This window comes from Charadrius vociferus, unplaced genomic scaffold, assembly GCF_000708025.1.
Source record: "Charadrius vociferus isolate BGI_N301 unplaced genomic scaffold, ASM70802v2 scaffold722, whole genome shotgun sequence".
In the NCBI taxonomy this organism is placed as follows: domain Eukaryota; kingdom Metazoa; phylum Chordata; class Aves; order Charadriiformes; family Charadriidae; genus Charadrius; species Charadrius vociferus.
Genome location: NW_009647220.1, coordinates 298,389 through 319,045, shown reverse-complemented (window position 1 = coordinate 319,045; position 20,657 = coordinate 298,389). Strand labels below are relative to the sequence as shown.

The window sequence follows — 20,657 nt, the reverse complement described above, 5'->3', positions numbered from 1 at the left end:
TTCTTATTCGTTAAGGGCCGTCCCCTGCCCGCCGGCCTGCGGGGGCCTCCAGCCTGCCACGACGAAGCCTTCACCTCCTCCGTGTTTCTCACTGCCTCCTTCGTGCCGTCACCTCAGGGCTTCGTCTCAGCGCCTGTTGTCTCCCCCCTTGTCCCATCCCTCGTCGTCCCCCCTACTCTCCACCAGCGCCCGTCTTCCCTCCCACGAGTGTTTTCCCCATAGAAATGTCCCACCCCGGCGGGCAGCCTGAGGGGAGGAGGGGGAAGGTGGATGCTGGCCGAGAGCGCTGGCGGGAGGGAGATCTGAGGCAGGCAGGCAGGCCTGGAAGGGGGACGAAGGACTTGTGGAAGTCTTTCATGAAACGTGCGTGAATTGCTTGGGAGCACCCGCCATGAGGGGGTGGCTTGCCATTTGTGTTTTGTTTTATTTTTAATGTCAGTTGCAGGACAGGTAGGTCACCCTGCAGGCCCCGGCCTGGCGGGAGTGCCTGCAGTGCTGGGTTGGGCGGCAGCCCAAGTGCCCACAGTTTGATTTTTTTATTTAATTTTTTTTTTTTAACTTGTTATTTTAGCCACGAGGTAACAGGTAACCCAGCAGCCCCGTCCCTGGCTGTGACAGCTGTAATAAGCCACTTCCCAGGAAAGCAAGCAGAAATTACTCATGCAGTAATTTCACATACAGTACTGCCTGATAAGTGTTAAGAGGTAGGGTCTCGAGCAGTTACCAAGTTTTTGAATAATTGGAAGAGTATGTGTTTTGTTAAGGACACCAGGTGTTATTCCAACTGCTCTATTCTAGCATTGGGTACATCTAATTTCATGTTAGAGGATTGTTTTGAAGAGTAGCTCACTCTATCTCTGTACTTGAATTCTGTGGGCAGGATATTGCTTTTTCATCTCCTAAATGAGTCCAGGATTTAAAATAAGTAGTAAATCACTAATAGTAAATGAAAGTAATACTAAACTTGTATTTCAGTAGCTTTGTATTAACGTGGGGAATTTATACGGTGAACAATGGGATTTTTTGTTTCATGGTACATAATCCTAGGCCCAGTCTCATGTCCCGTATTCATACACCACAAGTAAGTAATTTTGGTAATAGTAGCCACCCGAGTGGGACTTGAAAGAACAGCTTTCTAGATTGAGCTGTTACTCAAGCAGATGGTTAATGATTGAGGCAAAGCTATTTTGGTCAATAGGAAACTCTGTCTAGTGGATTAACACAAATTTTGTGTGTTTCACCCCTCTGGTTATACATAATTCCACCATGCTAAAAAATACCATACCATATGTTTAGTACTTTTAACTGTTTGTACGTAACACTGAACAGTTTTATCCAGCACTAACGCACTAGCAAATATCCATTTATAAATCAACATTTTAAAATAGCCCAACTATCAAATGAATTAGATTGTTGTTTGATAGCGTATTAATTAAACCCAACCCGTAACCAGATAGAAATACACTGGATTTCTAGAACTGAAGTGCTTCAATAATCAATTTCCTAAGGGATTGCAAAGCCAAAGCTCTTCAGACTGCAGCTGGAAGAATGCAGTCTTATTTCAAAAGAGCTTTCTGTGTGCTGTGTTTTCCATCACTGACTTTCAAGTGAGATCTCTTCATTTCCCAGTTATAAATTTTGTTTCTAACTGTTGATCTGGAATGATTTATCTGGGATCCAAGCATTATATTGTTCCTGTAATCCTCTTCACACAAACTACAATAAGAGGATTTTGTGGGCTAAATTTGTTTAGGCCTTCTTAAAATACTTCATTCCTTTCCATGTGTTTATGAAATACTGTAGTGAAAAACTGGATTATCCCTGGAAAACACATCTTAAAAACATTTGACTCTTGGAAAAAAGACTATGGGTACACTTGGAGGGACATATGTGCACTTTATCTACAGCAAGATTAGCCAAGCACATACACCTAGTAAGCTAACTAAATGAAAACAATTTGTTGAGTGGTTGTTTAGAGTAACTATAATTTGCTGATACCAATGAAAGAAGTGTGATAGTGATATTCCTTTTAATTTAATGGCTGTGATGTTGAAACTCCTGAACCCTTTTTTGGCAGACACTAGCTCTTGTACAGCTGGTTTGTTTTATTTAGCAAGCTTGCACATAAAGTAGGTGGGAAACAATAGCTAGAAATAGATTGCTTAGATGAAAATGAAGGGTATGATTTGGTCTGGCAGTTAAAGCATGAGGATTAAGTCAAGTGTTCCTGATTCTGCTTGTTGTGCTGTCAACGTAAAACTCAATTAGACATTAATGTCCTCTTAATGAGAATTTATTACAAGCTGGAGTTTTGTGTTTTTTTTCTGCAAATGTGATTTTCACAGTGGAATTTATTTAAAATTTGTCCTGCGGTATTAATTTCTTAACTAATGCAGTAATTAAAAGCCTTGATTGTGAATATGATTGCACCTTTGTATATCCAGAGATACTAGAATTGAATGGAGGCTTATTTTAAAAACAAAGAAAACAACCTATATCTCTCTGATCTTATTTCACTTTGTCTAAATCCTCTGTCAAAATACTACTGGTTCTGATAGTTCTTTGTGGCTTTTGTGGCTCAGCAGCACGACAGAATAATGAGGGGAAGATACTTGTAAGTTAACATGTTCTTAGTTCAAATAAATACACTGAAGAGAAGTGCCTTGTTTGGGGGACAAAGCATTCTATACAATGCAGCAAAAATACTTGAAACTAGGGTTAGTTTAAAGCTATTACAGTGTCTCACCTTAGTCATGCTTTCTATCCACAGTGGCTTTCGACTAGCATGGAGCCTGTTGAAGTAAGATCAGCACCTCTTTTTTCCTCATAGGTGAGATCTGAGGTCTCCTTTATCCTTGAGGACGTATTGTGGAGGCAAGATGGCTGTTAAATAGCCAGAAATATCAGTAAGGCTAAATGAGTTGGTGCCATTTAAATTAGTCTTTGTCACAGAGAGAGTCTGCAAGTTTGGAATTGGCAGAAGCCACAGAGAGCCCTGGGTCTTGAAGTTGATACTCTTTTGAGATGCATGGTAGAGTTTTACACTTGCCTGCAAAATTAAGTGTCACTCAAAGCCTGGAGTTTGGGGAATTCTGCTTTTGGTCTTCAAATACGAGGTCTAGAACCTTATTTCCATTTTAAACAGGAAGTTCAGAATCTGATACCAGGGTACTGAGCATAGGCACATCGTCCTGGTGCGTTATTCCACCCCTGCTGTAAACACTAGCATATATTTTTAGCATTCCTTATCATCACAGTAAAAGTGCAGTGACTCTTTGCAGGGCAGGATGACACTCCTGAAGACTCTAAAAAATGTAATTGCTTTTTTTTTTTTTTCCTCTTTAGATGATTTTAAGCCAGCATCAATTGATACATCTTGTGAGGGGGACCTCCAAGTGGGTAAAGGAGATGACGTAACAATCACTTTGCCGCATATTCCAGTAAGTTTGTTATATACGTGTCCTTGTTTACTCTCCAACAAATTTGCAATGTAGTTACAGTCTAATGAAAATGTTATTTTCGCTTTCATCTTTGTTAATACAAGTGGCTTCAATATTTGAGCAGCCAGACTTGTAGTGTGTTACCTTAGAAAAGGACTGTACAATTGAATCTTTGTAAAGGGTTATATTTGTAAGGTTCCAGTCTGTTATTTACTTTTGATTCCTTCCTACTCTTCCTTGAATAACAAGAAGACTTCTACTGTTAGCTGAAGCTCTATACCTGGTTTCCATCTGTCTTTAGTGCTATGGCTTAATGGAGGAAGGCAGAGTAATTTGGACTTTAGTCAAAGTTTGATGTTCAGAAGCCACAGGTAGGTCTGTAAGCATATTTTTCCCATTACTAAAACGTGTACAGATAGCATAGAGGGTTCCCTGCCTTTAGGTTTAGCAGTGGAAGCGAGGGGGGTGGTTTCTGGTGAGTGGCAATGAAGTGGTTTCCCATCCACTTCCTACTCAAATTATGCCATAAAGATCTACTGTGTGAGGATGGCAGTCTAACAGCAATAAAACAAGTGATCAAACTGTTTATAGGTGCGGATGTTTTGTATTTGAAGGTTCAGTGGTTTCCTTACCAAAACAAAAGGAAGTGCTTGCATGCTGGAACTGGAATGCTATGTGTCAAGCCAATCAACCAGAATTCAGAGACATTGATGAGTTTGGTGGTTGCAGGGGGGCACCAGTCAGTTTGGAAGCCATGTGTCAGATCCTTTTGGTATTGTTTATTCTAGCATGTTGGTGTTTTAATTGGTAGGTGATGGTACTGTGGTAATTCCCACTGAATGAGGCTTTAGCCTGCTTCCCCCCACTCCTTTTTTTTTCTATGGTTTTGGTGACCTTTAGTGCTGCAGGAGGTCACATACTGGTTTTAGTCTATAAAACCTATGAGCATGGTAGTGCTATGTGAGAGCAGGCAACAATACAATTAATAGCGGTGGCATTCGTCTTGGATTGACTGGGAACAGTGTTGTTCATTCATCTTTTGTGTTGAACAACATCACTTGTAATGTCCTGTTCCAAATCTCTGTACTGATGAGTTTAATTTGATTGTCTTCCTATGAGTATGAACAGCTTTAAGCTTATAGTACGCTTCGGAGGCTTGGGCAGCTAACTGCACTGAATGCAGCCACTGTGCCTATGTAGTTCCAAGGCAGTGCTGCCTGTGTTCCAGGCAGAGAGCTGGAAAACACTGAACATACTGGTAAAGAGTGAAAAGTTTTAAGATCGTTTCATCCTGACAAGATTTACTGAATTTTTTAGATTCTGCTTTGGTTCTCAGTTCCCCAACAACTGGATAGGATTCAGATTCTAAGTTGTTTTTTGAAGTTGTCTGGTGCCTGAAGATATCTCAGATAATTTGTTCAGTGGAGATATTTTGGTGTCCCTTGCTGCTTGGATAAATCGAAGTCCTATTTCTACATGTGGATTTAGTGGCTTTAATATTTGATTAACAGTCTTGGTTGGAGAAATGAAGAATTTCTGTTTGTTAAAAAACCCTCACGCATGAAAACAAATTGATTAAATGTCACTTGTTTCACCTTCCTTCTTCTAGCCTATAATTAGCAGAATCTGTAAGCCAGTGTTATTTAGGCACCAACATAAAATCTAAACATTTATTTTAAGTAGAAGGGTAGGACTCTTAATTTGCTTAAGCAGAGTTCCATTTCTACGTATTTTTTTAGCCAGAATCACAGTCTTTGAGTTCGGAGGCTTCTGGGTAGCAGAATCAATTTTGGAAAAATTTTCAGTAAATTTGTGCATTATACATTTCCTGACTTAGTTGTCAACAGCAAGCAGGATTTTACTTTCAGCTTGCTTTTTATTCTCTTAAATGTTGTTTTCCTCTCTTAAATGTAGGAATGATAAAAATGTAACATGCCTTTGAAGACTAGACTTTCTTGAGACATCTTTTATGAATCGTATCTATATCTCTTACTGTATCTTTGATGAGAATTCGGATTTTTCACCCTTACTGTTCTGAAGCCATTTTAAATTCAAACATATTCTATTTATTAGCAAGACAGAGAATAAGAATTGCATTCTGAGTCATTAAAATATGGTTGTTCATTTTTGCAACTCAGAATAAAATGTAGAAGAGTGCATTTTTTCCTTTTCTCCCTGATTTTGGTTGCTTTTCTACTGCATTTTTTAAAATTTCTTTTGTACAGTAGCTGTACATTACAGAGAAATGTGAGAAGGTTTCGTAGCTGAGAACATATTTCTGTATATTGCCTGTGAGTAACATGTCCTTTTTTGACATGGCCAGGTGTGTATCTGTGCTGCTATGTGCTGATAGACCATAAATTCTCCTTCCTGTAACCCCAAAACCAGGTGTATTAGCCAGCCTGGGCAGGGATGCAGTACAGCTGAGCATAATCTCAGAAGTATCAGTTAGCCAGCGTGCACTGCTACATGAGTTTGTCTTTATGGCTTCTCAGTCTAAGCCATTAGACTTTTATGGCTCTATGCAGCATTGTGTGGACTTGGGGACTTCCTGGAAGGCATCAAAATACCCCATTTGCTTTTGAGAAGACATTTCGCTATAATTGCATGGCATCTATGTGCTAATCTGACTTTGAAGAAGGCAGATGTTCTTACATAGCTTGTGACAGTTGCTTGTCATCCACTATGAAAATACTGCCTTTACATATATATATATAAACTACAAAGCAGTTTAAATTATTTTTCAATTGACCACATATTTCTTTAGGCAACAGTTCTAATACACAAATAATTAGAACTTTATTTCTTATCCAAACCCAAGATTTCCAGAGCAGAAATGTCAAGAAGATTTCTGACACTTGTCAGGGCCAGCTATGCAAATTCAGTTATGTTACCATTTTGGGAATGAGAACTGTAAATAATGGCAACCATGGAGAAGGTGTTTTGTCACTGCAGAGGCATTTAAAATGATGAAAGGCATAATGTTGCTATGAGGAAACATCTGATCTACTGCATATAACTGTATTTTTCCCTTTTCATGAATGAACATAATAAACAATGAACTAGACATTAACTGCTTTGCCTCTTGGTCAGAACAATACATATGTTCATTTCTCTTAGTGTTTATAAACTTTTGAGTAGGGGAATTTAACCAAAGAAATGTGTGCTCTTTCTTTGATACCAGGGTTCAACTCCACCAATGACTGTGTTTAAAGGAAATAAAAGGCCATATCAGAAGGACTGTGTGCTTATTATCAATCATGACACTGGGGAATATGTGCTGGAAAAACTTAGTAGCAGCATTCAAGTCAAGAAAACAAGGTAAAGCTGGGGACAGGGCTGTTGCTAGGATTAATTCTTGCTGAAATTTCTTCTTCAGACTGTCTTTTGAACCAGAACTCAGTTTTCTTTTATTTTGTAGTGGTGTTTAATTGCTATGCCTTACGGGCTTTTCATGGCCAATTATCTTGCCTAAAAATGCAAATAAGAGTGTGAATCCAAGACTAAAGAATTTGTAAATTCTCCACTGCTGAAAGGACGTAATTATAGTTTACAATGAAACATGTCTGATGATTTGAAGCTTTGGAAGCTGGTTGAAGGATTCAGGAATCTCTGGTTAACTGAAAAAGACCATCGAAATGTTAGGCTGTCAAAATGATTGTTGGACTTTCTAGGTTTGTTCCCTACAGCTTCCTGTTGGAGTCATGATTTTAATAATATACTCTTAGGGAACAAGAAACACTCATCCCTGTATATCAAGTGAAATACAAGTCCAAAGCCACCAGCTGGGGTGGAGGGAAACTGTAGAAATAGTGGTTATAAGGTTTTTGCCTAGACGAATTGCTGGGGCCAGAAATCCTCTCTGACCCAATATTCTTACTTCACTGCACAAATGCTACAAAGTGAGCATTTTTAGTAGTTTTGCTGCTCTGCAGGTACCTGAAGTCTCTGGATCATGTTCTTTCAGCATCACTGAACTTGGGTTATTGAGATCTAAAGAGAAGGCAGTTATTCAAATGTCTCCTGAAGAAGCAGCTCTTAATTAAATTTTACAAGTTTTACATTAGAAAAAGAAAAAAAAAAGGAAAAAAAAGAAAAAACACTTTATTCCAGTGTAGAACTTTCAGCTGCTGAAACTACAAGAAATGTGGGTTGCAGCTTATCAGCAGTTGGCTGGAAGTTTGCCAAAAACACCTTGAGTTCAAGGTAAATGGACTGTAGCACTCCTCTGAATCAAAGATGTGAAAACTCATCCCAGTTACTTGCCCAGTTACTGATATGAGCACATCATGCATGAGATTTGCATTCCCAATTTAAGTTCTGCTGGACTTTGTCCAGGTGAAGCTTAAGTCAGAAGGGAGCAAAGAAGTGCAGGAAGGCTTGGGTTCAGTGAGGTGTTTAGATCTGCTGAGTTTTGGCTCTGGTGAGGTGAAAAATATTTTGACTTTTCTCAAGGAGAGGCAGGGTAGTAAAAAATTGGGGATCCCTGTTTTAAGGAATAGTGCTTTGTAAAGTCATTCAGTTTTCTAGATCAGAAGCATCTTTTATTTTCATGGTGACTTTGATCTTTAATGACCTGTTGACACTCTGTGAGAGCAGCGTTTTTGGTGTTAACATCCTGATGAAATTCACAGGGGAGTAACTGCACTTACTCTACGTAGAACCTTCTGTAGTTCCAAGATCATAATTAATATCGGAAACAATCTTTTGCTTTTACCTTTCACTTGATACAGTGAGTGTATTCCCAAATCATCACTTCTATTGTAAATGACTGTGTAAGCTGCATTAATGTGGTATCTAATAGCTGCATTTCAGTGATGAATGAAGAGGTGGTTCTGTGCTTAATTTTTGAGGTTGCATCTACAATTCAATGAGGCACAGAGGTACCTGAGTTAGTGCTAAAGGTACTAGCTCAGGTACCAGAACCGGTTTAAGTGAAGTCCCAGGAAGTTCTGCATGGACTACTTTAACTTGTTTCTCAGTGGGATTAGCTCACAGGCACAAAGTATCACATTGCTGAGATGGGGCCCTCCTAGAACAAAAACTGAGCTCTAATGTCCACATAAGCTTCTTCTGTGGTACAGTACATAAAGCCACAACCCCAAGGGCTTTGGTGTTAAGAGATAAGTATGCCACACACTTTAACCTCATTATGGTGTACCACAGAGGGACCTGAACAAGTATTTTTTGTGGGGTTTGTTGTTTTTTCTGCTAAGGGTATTGGCTGTCCTACAGTCTCAATCACATCATTGATTCAGTAAAAGGAAGAAATATCTGATTTGAACTGAACAGCTAGGCATGGTGTTATTCTGGTGAGTATTTCCCACTGAGGAAACAGCTTAAACTGTTTTTAAGGGATAATAGCAAGTGAATGAAAAACAGGAATTAAATGCTTGCATGCTGTATTTAGCAGTAAGAATGATTGCTGTAGTTGGGTTGACCTCTAAGAGTTCAGTTTGAGATTTTTTTAATGGCAAGTGAGAAAATTGTTTCTTTGCTGTGATTGTTTTCAGCGGGATTTTATTATGAGTGGATTTGTTTTATCATGTAGTTACTTTAAATTACTGTGATTGCTTATTCTTTTTTAAAAATACAAATACTAATTTCTAAATTAAAGCCTTCATTGTTCTTCAAGTAGAGAATTTGGCACCACTGAACCACATCTGGATTTCAAAATACATTTTGTAAGGGTGTTGCAGTGTATATGCTTATTTCTTATTGAAAGCAAGCGTTGCATACAGAAAGCCGTAATTCACTGTTTATCTTTATAAAACAAAGTAGAGATCTATACGAAAGGAAGTACGGATGATGCATTAGTACAAGGATATTGAAAAAGGAGAATATAGTTGCACAGCATCACTGAATGTCTCTGGTGGTTTTTTCAGAGCAGAGGGCAGCAGTAAGATCCAAGCCCGAATAGAACAACAGTCTGCCCGAGCATCTCAGCCTCCTTCACAGTTCAGAGCCCCAGCCAAGCCAGCAGTTGGACCTAAAACTTCTCCTTTGAAAGATAATCCTTCACCTGAGCCTCAGCTGGATGACATTAAGAGAGGTAAAGAAGGGTTTGTAGTTTCCTGAGTTTTGGTTGGTTTTGTCTTTCTTCTTTATAATAAAAAACTATGGCTGTACAATTTATAAAAATGTTAGAACGTTCAGGGATTAAAAGATGGTACTTGACAGCTGGTTTGTCATCTTTTTATCTTGTTTTAAGGCATCTTAGTGAAGTATTTATTCTCTTCTGCCAGCATAGATATTTATACCGCAGTCGTCTCTGGCATGAGAGATCTTTCTCTTTCTGGATAATTTTCTCTCTTCCAAACTATTTCTCTGTTCTGAAAAGAAGATAAAATAAGTGTGAATTCAGAAACCTGTAGCTGAGTGCTAGATGAGTTGAATGGGTGTCTTAGGCAACAACAACAACAACAAAAGCTAATGGTCCAAGATCTAGTTATGCAATGAAGTAACTTGGATGGAAGTTATTCCTGTGCTGAGTACTGAGTAAGATTGGAGCCGTTTGCCAGTGGGATGGAAGGGCCGGATGGCTGTGTTCCATCAGAAGACCTGGAGCTTGTGCAGTGCCAAGCACTGCTAGTAGGGGAGGGATGAGAGAGCAGACAACCCTGTGGCTTCCCCTTTACCACAACCACTCCTCTGCAGCTTTGATCACATCTGCCATACAGTTGCTATACTTCTATTAAAGTACCTTGAAGGGATGACTGTCTCAACTCAGTCTCCTACTCAAGCAATGCTTTATCTCAGGGTTTCACTGTGGGCAGGGCGCACTTTCTTTGCCCATGTCCTTCTTTTCATACTGATCTGTTATCTGGATTTGCTGTGGTTAACAAGGAGGACTTTAAATTTTTATTTGTTTCTCTTGTTTCTTGTCTGGCACCAGATGCAATTATTTTATTTTAAGATTGTCCTTTCTGTCTAATATTTTTTTCTGGGCCTCTTTTTCTTTCTTCTGTCCCATATAGCTATTTTTGCCTGTAGACTTAGCCTATGTTAATTGCCCAGACTATGTTAATTACTTAGCAGGGTATTTTTTCAGTTCATGGTAATCACCAGGTGACATTTTTACTGCTAAGCTATCTGTGTGTTTGCATAGGTGCTGACTGGTCTCACTCTCTCACAGCAGTAGTATTTTCAATACCTGGACACTGGTCAGCAGACAGAATCATTGTCTGAGAATCTGTTAGCTACAGCTCCCTTAGCTGCATTGCCATTTTTATTTTCTGTGTAATAGGTAAGGAGAAAGATAACAGGTATCCATTTAAAATAAGATATCCGTTTAAAAATTAAATCAGTTGTGAATTTTAAATGTCTTTTCTTGTACTGTGTTATAAGTTACTTAACTACTGGGGCACTCTTTTGTATATAAACAGCAACTTGTAAAGGTCATGTTATAGTAAAATAATGACGTTTGCCTGATGTGACATCTGTCCTACAAAGACCATTTTCTAGTGGTCTAAAATATAAGTCACATTGTTTAGAAACGTCCTAGTAATTTTTTTGCCACTTGATCACTTTTTATGGGAAAGTACCTCCAAATAAATAACCTGTAGAGTTTTGTGTCCAAAATCAAGAACACCTGACTTGTACTAAAAATAGGACTTTAAGTTGGTGTTTTATAGGGAGATTCATTCAAGACCCAAAAAGAGCACTAATACTTGACCAGGGTTTTTTTTTTTGCTTACAGTCTGTGCTCTTCTTAACTTTTCCAGTATCGATTATCTAGAGCATCAACATTACTAAACCATTTATATCATAAGAACATACTTTTGGAAAGGTAGAACTAAAATGGCACCATTCTACAATGGAATAATTAATAAAACTTAATTGTAAAAGCTGTGAGAGAGTCTTCAGTCCTGTTATCTTCCCTTAATGTGTCTTTTTATGAAGAAAGACTTGTAAGTTCTGAAGAGGCTGTGTTGTTTCCATTGAAGCAGTAGCTTTTCTTTTGGGTGAAGTACCTCATCTGTATGAAGGAAAGATAAACATAAAGCTGAAACTCTGTCTTCTCTTTAATGGACACTGCACAAACCTTACAGTCCCCAAAGGAGGTGGTTGAAAGGATCTCTGATGCTATGACGCTTGCTCCCGGTATGCCCTACTTAAGGGTGTGGTAAGACACACAGCCCTCGTGATATTTAACATTAGTTTTAAGATAACCTCAGTGCAGGTTTCTGCTTTCCCCTGGTACCCTCAGCTGTGCATTCCCATAGCTCCCCTTACAGATGAGCTGGGAAACGAACTTTCAGGTAGGTTGGTTCTGTCCCATTACACAGCTGTCTTAACAGCAGTGCCTGAGGACACAGTCAGAGCATGTGGGAGTTGAACCAGTCCTTTCCTTCATGCAGAGGGGCCTTTGGGAGGCTGTGCCTAGGGTCCTGCGCCAGAGGAATCTTTTCCCCTGCAAGCTTTTATATTGTCCTCCTGCCCGAAAGGAGCAGAAGAGAGGGTAAGAGCTTGTTCTTTTGAATAATTGGCTACATCTGATAACATTTCATTAAGCGGTGAGCATTTACACACATATACCACAATACAACCATTTAAGCGCATGAAATAATCGCTGTTTATCAGACATATTTGACCACAGCAGAAATGTTTTCAATAACATTGGCATAATTACAGCATGCTGTACTTGGGGGGAAAAAAACCAAAAACTACAGACGTATTTCTGGTTGGGAGACTCTAAATTCAGTGCTTAAAAATCTGAGCAGATCTTGTTTACCTAAAATGCAGCTGTAGTGTGTAAGGATTATGCCATAGCACTGTGTTTGTCTCTCAAGAACACCTCAATCAAATTTTTTGCACTTCAGTGTAAAATAACTGCCTTTTCTAGCTGTCATCTCCGCATGCTCAAAGTGCCAGTATCAAGTTGATTTCTCCCCCTTGCATACCGTTATTAACAGTAAGCATTCTGTGACAGGCATAGAACCTTATCCTCCCTAAAGCTGAATGACTTTATTTCCAAAGGTCCTTGGTATTCTTGCAGCTCAAGGTTAGGGCTTCAGTTAAAAATTCTGCATAGCCTATTGGAATTGAGGGAAGAAGTAAGAACCCTTAGCCATGATTATGGAAAGAAATTAGGGCATTTGATACTGAATACATACAGAAGACAGCCCTGTTGAGAAAGGCTGTTCTGTTTGTACAATGATTTCTGACCTTGATTTTTTTTTTTTTTTTTTTTACTCTAAGGACTCCATTGATTGTCAGTGTAAAACAGTAAGCCATTTTGTTTTCTTGAAAGAAAGCCTACAGTTGTAACATTAAACATGCACAAATTAAGGTTCCCCTAGCAATGTCAGCCTTTTCAGATGACGTAGGCTCAATTAAGGCAAGTGTCCAAAACTATACTATACGGAAAGCTTTTTTAAAAGTAAATGCTGCACATCCTAACTCTTTTCATCTTTTAAACCTTAAAAGTGCATCAACATGAGGCGTTTGATCTTACGGCACAAAAAGATCCAGGAAAAGTCTGACTCGTTGTTCAGCTTAGCATATATGTACACATATACACTAACAACTGTTTTAATTGGAGGCACCACAAGGAAATGTTTAGTCAAGGCTTCAGTACCTGTAACTGCACTAAGCATAACAAGTAAGTAGGAAAATGCAAAATTGCATGATTTTAAAGCGGATATGTTTTTCCTACAAGGCCTTGGTGTCATCATTGGCTTAGCCACCATCTTTGACAATGTGACACAAGAGGGTTTTGAACAGACTTCCTTAGTAGTCCTGCCTGACAGATTTTTAGCAATGCAGTAGCCACCATAACATTAGTGAAAACAATTACTTTTTTTCCTCATCTGCACAGACGAGTTGTTCAGAATTCTGGGCTCAAGGAATTAAGAGACACCTAAGGGGAAGCTGACAGCCTGTGAGGCAAGAGTTGACTAGAAGATGGTCTCAGACCAACTTTCCACCAGTCGCCACTGTCACTGATAACACCCTTAACTTACCAGTCCTTGAAACTTGTGATACTGGCGCTATTTTGCTTTTCCTGCATTTAGCATAGTGGGACTTAACCAGTTCTTCCAAAGCATCCTCCCTTCCCCTCCTCGTAACCAAGCCTCTTTTATGGGCTTTTAGTTTCTGCTTCTCCAGCAGAAAATCCTCACTTTTCAATCTGACACTAATCTGTAATTCTGTTTAAAATTAGCAAGGCTAATCTTCCTTTCCCATTTGTCAGACTGCATCACTTCTTTCCTTCGGTTATCTCCTCGGCTGCTGTATCAAGTTCGAACTTCTTGTTTAGATTTTTTTTTTTTTTCCTAGTTCTCTGAAGTGCATTTGTCGTTGCAGCTTTTCCCTTTCACCACCAATGCCTCTTAGATTGCTTCACCTTCTTCACACTATTTTGTATGATGCTTTCTGGCATGCTGTGTTTGTTGTTCTCAGCCCGTGTGCCAACACTTTTCCATTTCAGCCATAGACTCTGTAGCTCTGTAAGCATATGTGTGTAATTCTCAGACACTTTATTTTATAAGACTTATTTATTGAATGTTTTTGCAGTGTGGACAGTGGTCTATAGGTGATTGTGCTTGCTACAGTTCAGAATATTCTAACAATATATTAGTAGTAGTATCAATAGAACTTACAACTAACAACTCTAATCATCGCTAGAGGTATGTGTAAATTTTACACCATTAAGCTAGGGAAAAAAAAAATTAAATCTGGGCATTTTAAAGGAAAAGAGTCCTTATTTCTGTTTACCTTTCCTTCAGCTTTCCCTATGAATTTCTTAGCCTTGAACACTGAATAGTTACCATATGAAATCCTTGATGTGGGTAGGCTGAGAATAGTGACTTAAGAGTGCTCATTTGTCTGTGTATCAGATTCCATGCATGAAATGGATTTTTAAAACCTGCAAGACTGTGTTGAGAGGGAATAAGGGAGAAAGACATTACAGTACAAAATAACATCTTCTGTTGGCCTAATCATATATTATTCCTCCCTCTTCCAACGGTCTCTTGCATTATGTCTTCAAGGTGAAAGAGTAAGTTTTACCTGGCATGCAAATAAAGTACAGAGAACACAGGTGGTCTAGTTGGGGATCTAGATTTAGGAAGTAAGTTGGAGGAACAACCCCAGTATCCTTAAATACGCCGCTGGCGTTAGTCATATGGTTATTCCCTTTCAATACACCTTTCTTGCCTCTATAGCATTTGAAATTGAGCTCTGAACTTTGAAATTGAAAAATGGCAGTTTTAAAACCAGTAAAAGAAAACTTAATTTCTAAAAGCGATACATGCCGAGCTAGAGGAACTCTCCAGCAAATAATGTGGAAACTGAAAACTTAGCTGTTACTCTGTAGTGTTAAGCAGCCCAAGGAAAATGGGTCTTATTGAAAAAGGGAAGAGTTCCAGTTGCTCAGACTTACTCCTGCAGGGGCTGAAGATAAGAAGCATTAAAATTGTGCTGGTTTTGTGTAAAGGAAAGACTCATTTTACATGATCTGGCTATGCTATATGCAAGAATGATGTCCTCACCTGAAGAGCTGGGGCTCATCTCACTCTGACATACATTTGACCTAAGGTGAATTACTCCTGGCATCAGTTCTCCATTTGTCAGCTAGAGATGGTAATAACCTCCTCACTCCCTTCTTTCATTCTTGTCCCTTTAGCCTGTGACATCTCCAGGGCAAGCACTGAATTCTAACCCTGTGGGTATAGAACTGCTAGTACAACAAAAGCCTAAATTTTGAGGGTTTCGCATACTATGCTTAATATATGTGTGAATATTGTTCTTTCATGGAAACCTGCCTAGGTGATCTGAGTCATTAAATACTTGACTTTGTGAGTGGATACAAAAGAATTGTCCTCCAATAGTGTTTAGGCCACTTGTAATTATGACAAATTTAACAATACGATATGATTTGTGGTGACTTACTGTAATAGCTGTTCAGTAACCAGTCGTTCAGCCAACACTAGCTGTTGCTGATGCGGCAGTCATGGTGCTGTCATGGTATTCCAGTGTTTCTTTGCACTGGCAACCCTGAAGTGGGGTGTGTCTGACTTGAATAACTTCCCAGTTTCAGAGTAGACTCTGGATTTTACTGGCTACTTGTAAGCTTTATAGCGGGTTAAGGTATTATAACCACTCCCCAGCATGTGAATATTCTCATCTGTTCTCATCTGCCCCACTGCAGAGTTATCTGATGTCATCCATCTGCTTCTGAATTTTGTTCAAAATGAGGTGTGTGACTTTGCACTGGAGCAGTTTCATACATTATCTGAAGTCAAGGCAGTTTCTGTTGTGATCATGTGCCTATGCCCCCCTCCCCATTTTGTGTTTTCCAAAAGCTTAAATGTCACTGACATCTAACAATTTAGATTCCTCCACTTAAAGATGCTTTTAAAAAATGGGCTGGCTGTTGGCCTGTAGAAGTCAGGAAATGTACTTACTTTGTACGTAGAGAATATAACCTGTCAGAAATAATGAAGCAGGAATTTCTTTCAGGAGTGTAATGTATGTAAATAGTAATAGTGGAAGTGAAGGTTTTATGATACTAACCTGTGCTGTTGCTTCTATAAATCTAGCTACAACAACTAAGTAAAAAAAGCTTTCAGATTTTTTTTGGTTTTCCTTCCTGTCTCTCTCTTTCATGTGAGATATTTTGATGTGATAAATTATACTCGACAAAACTATTTCATTTTCACGTTCTTTTCCAAAATTCCATGGGGCCCTGTTTATGCTTTCACCCAGATGAATGTCCTTTTATTTCAGAGCTGAGAGCAGAGGTTGAAATTATTGAGCAGATGAGCAGCAGCAGTGGAAGCAGCTCATCGGATTCAGAAAGCTCATCTGGGAGTGAAGATGAAAGCTCCAGCAGTGAGGGGGAAGAGCCAGCACATGTTTCGCCTTCCCAGCCACCGCACCAGCAGTATAACAACAGGAATGCTGTTGCTAACGGCACCAGCAGGCCACAAGGAAGCAATCATCTCATGAACACGCTCCGTAAGTAAAGCCTTGTGTCTTATCTCTGTGGAAAGCTGCTTGAGACCACTCATTTTCTTAGCATGTTAGGCTAACTCCATGAAGTGCAGTCTGCCAAACAGTAATCCCAGGAAGTTGCACTGGCTGAAATATGTGAGCAGGTTTTTTGAACAGAGGGCCAAGACCTGTTTGAAGGTGGGGAGATTGCTTCAGTTTGGTCTAGAGCCTGTTGTCATCAGTGCAATGGCCATGCTGAGCCTTGATTCAGGCCTCCAGGTGGAATGAGCGGGTAGAAAAGTATCAGTGTGGGAGAATCTGATGCACTGAAGGATGGGAATTATTTTAATGTGAAAACACAGATTAGACATAAATAGTGGGGTTGTCACCTGTGTCAGCTAAAGGTCTGTAAAGAATTGTGAATGGCACAAGGCTGTCCTGTGGTCATAAATGCACAGTCACTGTGGTCTTTGTTATTAGCTGTATTGCTTTGTTAGAGTATTTACTCTATACTGTGTTTTCACAAATGTCACATTTTGAAGGGAAATTTAGTGCCATATATTTGGTTAAAATATTACAGCTGTGGCATTTGCAAACATTGAATCAGTACAAACTTCCTCCACCCTTTAAAAAGTGTAAAAAATGTTCTTAAAGCCTGGGTTTGTCCCACGAGACTCTCTCTGGAGAGATGGTGTACATCTGTGTTACTCTTCCCTTATGCTGGATCAGGTATATTCTAACTCAGCGGATTTAAAATACTGCATTTATAAGAAACTAGAACTTAGTTATGATAAAGTGTTCTTAATTCCTCCCGAGGCATGTTTGCGTACATCTCTTGGCACCCATGCATAGGGAATTGGTGGAGTTTAAATACAGATAAATGTAGGATTTCCAGCTTCAAGAAGACAAGTATATTATACAGACAATACTGAAAAGGCCTGCTGGAAAACTGGAGAGGCCTGTCAGTAATGAATGTCTGTGTGAAATCCAAAGTTCAACAAAGCCAGTAGGACTCTTTCCATTTCCCTGTTTCTGGTTGTGAGCTGCCTCTTCCCTGCTTCTCCTGGGCCATGACAACAATATTGCATTGGTCACTGAATGTCAAGAAACCTCTGACTCCAGGAGAATTTGGGAACTGGTAGGGTAGCTCCTTTTTTCAGGCAATGATTTTTGCCTTTGGATTTAAAATCCTTTTCCCAAGGATTAATATGTCCTTGAGCATTCAAGTCACTGGTGACCATCTACATGGGGACAATCACCCCTAACCCAAGTTCTTGTTTCATAACAATGAGGAGATGAAGATATCCAGGGCATAGCCGTTGCATAGCTGCTCTGCAGCTGCTTGGGGCAGGGCCATGGGAGAGTGCTGGAAAAGTTCAGTTACCAGAATACAAGCAAAATTCTTGCCCCCTTTTATCCCCTCCACCTCGCCAGATCACAAGTGTTCTGCAAAACAGGGTCTGAGACTGTAGGTTTGATCCATATCCTGGCCTTCTTTTGTTTGATCTCTCTTTGCGCTTTGGAGGGAGGCCTTCACTGTCACAGCGTGTGTCAGCTTAGTCCAGCCGATAGCCTTGAGTTGCGGTGGCTTTAACATTCCTTTTGGTTTATTGACATGTGGAGGCCTTGCCTTGGCTACCCAAATGGCCTTAAAACAAAAAAAATCTATTTTAAAAGGGCCGAGAAGGCCAGGGAATTCGCCATTGCCTTGTCCAAGAGCCATATACGGGAGCTTGGCTGGGTGGAGGCTGTGGAATGCCTTCCGCAGCTGCTAGCGTGGGGACTGCTCTTCTCCCACCAGGGAGCAGCTTTGGTGGCTGTGGAGCCAAATACACTCGGTTTGGCCTGGATCCCACTGTGTGTTAGCCCCATGCAGCTCTTAATGTTCTTGGGCATGGGGAGCAGTTCCACTAAATGACAGATGATGTTTGCATTCATTTCTTGTGTTATTCTTATTTAAATCTTCCAGTGTAAATGTGACTGTTCTTTGGTTTGATTGCCATGAAATGTGAATTAACACCTACCCGCTTGTTTTTTTTTGTTGGTTTTTGTTTTCCGTAGGAAACGACTTGCAGTTGAGTGAGTCTGGGAGCGACAGTGATGACTAGAGGCTGAGCTTTTGCAGTTTCTGTTACATATACACGAAGAACTAATTTACCTTGAAGTGATCCTATTGCTTACGAAGAGCAGCTGGCACAGAGATAGCTCCATGTGTGGAATTTTAATAGAAGAAATGCATAGCCCTACAAAATATGAGATGTTGAGGGCTGTTTTACTTTGTGAATTAAGTGTATATTTTGTGTATATTCTTCTTCTTTTAAAGCTTTAAATAGATATGTACAGTGGGTAAGCCAATATATGTTCCTATGTTCCTGTCTATCATCTGTAAGTTTAATGTGTAATTTTATGATGTCATCTAAAAATTTCTTGTTTGTAGAAGATATTCAGCCCATCATGACTTTGCAGGGGGGGACTTCTGTATATAGGGTGAGCATGAGCCAATGAGTTTAAAAAACGTGCAGGAGCTAGTTTTGCACTGAAGTGGGACTGTTGTAATTTAAGTTTCAATACTAAGTTGATTTCTTTGGTTTGGGACTTTTCTAACGTCTTTTTATTGCTATTTATGGTTGATCTAATAGATTTTTAAACAGTTGGAAAAGAGAAATCATAAAACCATGTTCGTCACAAACCTTGCTGCACCAGTGCCTTATAAGCAGGTTTTTTAAACGGAGCTTCAATTCGTGCCACCTTTCCTATAGGGAACAATACCAAAACCTCCTCAGAGTGCTCTTGCAAACAAGAGCTGTATTTCACATACAGCCGACTGTACTCTGAGGGTAGTTACTCTAGCAAGATCAAGGATATACATCAGTCACCTGAACACATGCAAATAAGAACCAGATCAGCATTTTCTTGTGTCTTATTTAACTCAGACATTCAGACCTAGTCTTCAAAAATATTTAGGAGCCCAAGTACCAGTGAAAATGCAACGTCACAAATACAAGATACTGGACTTACTGAAATTGTACGACCAGAGCCCTCCTTGCAGTTTATTAGAGAATGCAGAAAGAAGAGGTAACTAAACAATTAACCATGAAACAGCCGAAGTCTCTCTTGCACCACAGTTGTGCAGGTAGACTTTAGTCCATATTGTTTGTTGGACGGGATCTCTGTGCTTGGCAGTACAGGAGTACATGGAACACAAAACATTTACCTAGGGTGAAATTCACCCCTGTTTAAGGGGGTTTAAAGGGTGCTTAGGTGGGTTATCATTAACTTTTTTTGCTCGTGTGGAAGATGAATGCTACAGGCAGCCTTTTATAGCTTGGACACCAGGCTGACTTTTTAAAACCAGAATTCAACTGGCATAGGACAAATGGCGCTGTAGTTGTGGTGTAATCCAGGGGAATGGGAAGCTGAATTGGATACCTCTCCATTCTTAAGCATTTGCTTTGCACTGCTTTTGTCTGTTGGTTAGTTTGTGTTTTAACTCCTGTTTGTTTACTGAGCTCTTTCCTCTTTTTTTTTTAAGGTGTTGAAGAGCAAGGGGACATTTGAAGGGAGATTTTATTAAATGGTTTATTTTTTTTGCATTGGATACATATTTAGACATATTTTTTCATTATTGTACATTTAAAAATACTTGTTTTTTTAAAAGTGTTTTATGATGTGGGTACATATTTTAACAAACAATTATGAAATATACTTGATGTAAAGCTGCAATTGCTCTCCTTTTTCTTGTTTTTCCTCAGACAGTAAAAGTGCTCTGTTCTAACAGGCTTGTGCCAATTTGGGATTTTACACTTTGGTGCAGGAGATCTGCATAGTAGCTGGCAGTCTAATTAATGCTAATACTGCTCCTCACTTTTCCCCAGCTTAAGATTTGAATAAGCAGGGAGACATTTCTCTCATGCCATTTCCTAGTTACTGGAACTTATTCCTGACTTCTGTTGACATTATTTGCGCTTTAATGGAAAAGCAGTGGTGCAGCATTTTCATCACTTATCATTCACTAGCTCGTGCACTCTAAAATCCAGGACATGTCATAGGAAGTTTACTAATTACATGTAAATAAAATATATGAAACTTAAGAAGATAAGACAACACCAGGCCACGTTGATTTGAATCGCCAGTTTAATTATGGTTTAGACCAGCAAGTGGGAAAGCTTCATTCAGATAATCAATTTCTGTCATGTTTTGTATTTGTACTCTAGGTCAAGTTTCCCTGCTATCCCTCCCTAAAAGATTTCTTCCCCTCTCTGTTGGTAACGAAATCAA

At 39.5% G+C, this 20,657-nt stretch overlaps 1 protein-coding gene across 1 annotated transcript; it reads left to right on the top strand.

Annotated features, from left to right (window-relative positions):
* Positions 1-224: 224 nt before the first annotated feature.
* Positions 225-19,030, top strand: EAF1 (ELL associated factor 1). The gene is made up of 6 exons (XM_009879605.1): positions 225-363; positions 3,346-3,440; positions 6,625-6,761; positions 9,326-9,492; positions 16,173-16,403; positions 18,441-19,030. Exons 1-6 carry the CDS (start codon positions 225-227, stop codon positions 18,485-18,487), a joined length of 816 nt encoding a protein of 271 aa, XP_009877907.1. The 3' UTR covers positions 18,488-19,030.
* The last annotated feature ends 1,627 nt before the right edge of the window (positions 19,031-20,657 follow it).

Bases quoted from the DNA above. Each gene is read 5' to 3' on its own strand.
- EAF1 (XM_009879605.1), top strand. From the start codon at position 225: ATGTCCCACCCCGGCGGGCAGCCTGAGGGGAGGAGGGGGAAGGTGGAT. The intron at 6,762-9,325 runs GTAAAGCTGGGG...TGGTTTTTTCAG, and splicing joins ATTCAAGTCAAGAAAACAAG to AGCAGAGGGCAGCAGTAAGA. The intron at 9,493-16,172 runs GTAAAGAAGGGT...CTTTTATTTCAG, and splicing joins GCTGGATGACATTAAGAGAG to AGCTGAGAGCAGAGGTTGAA.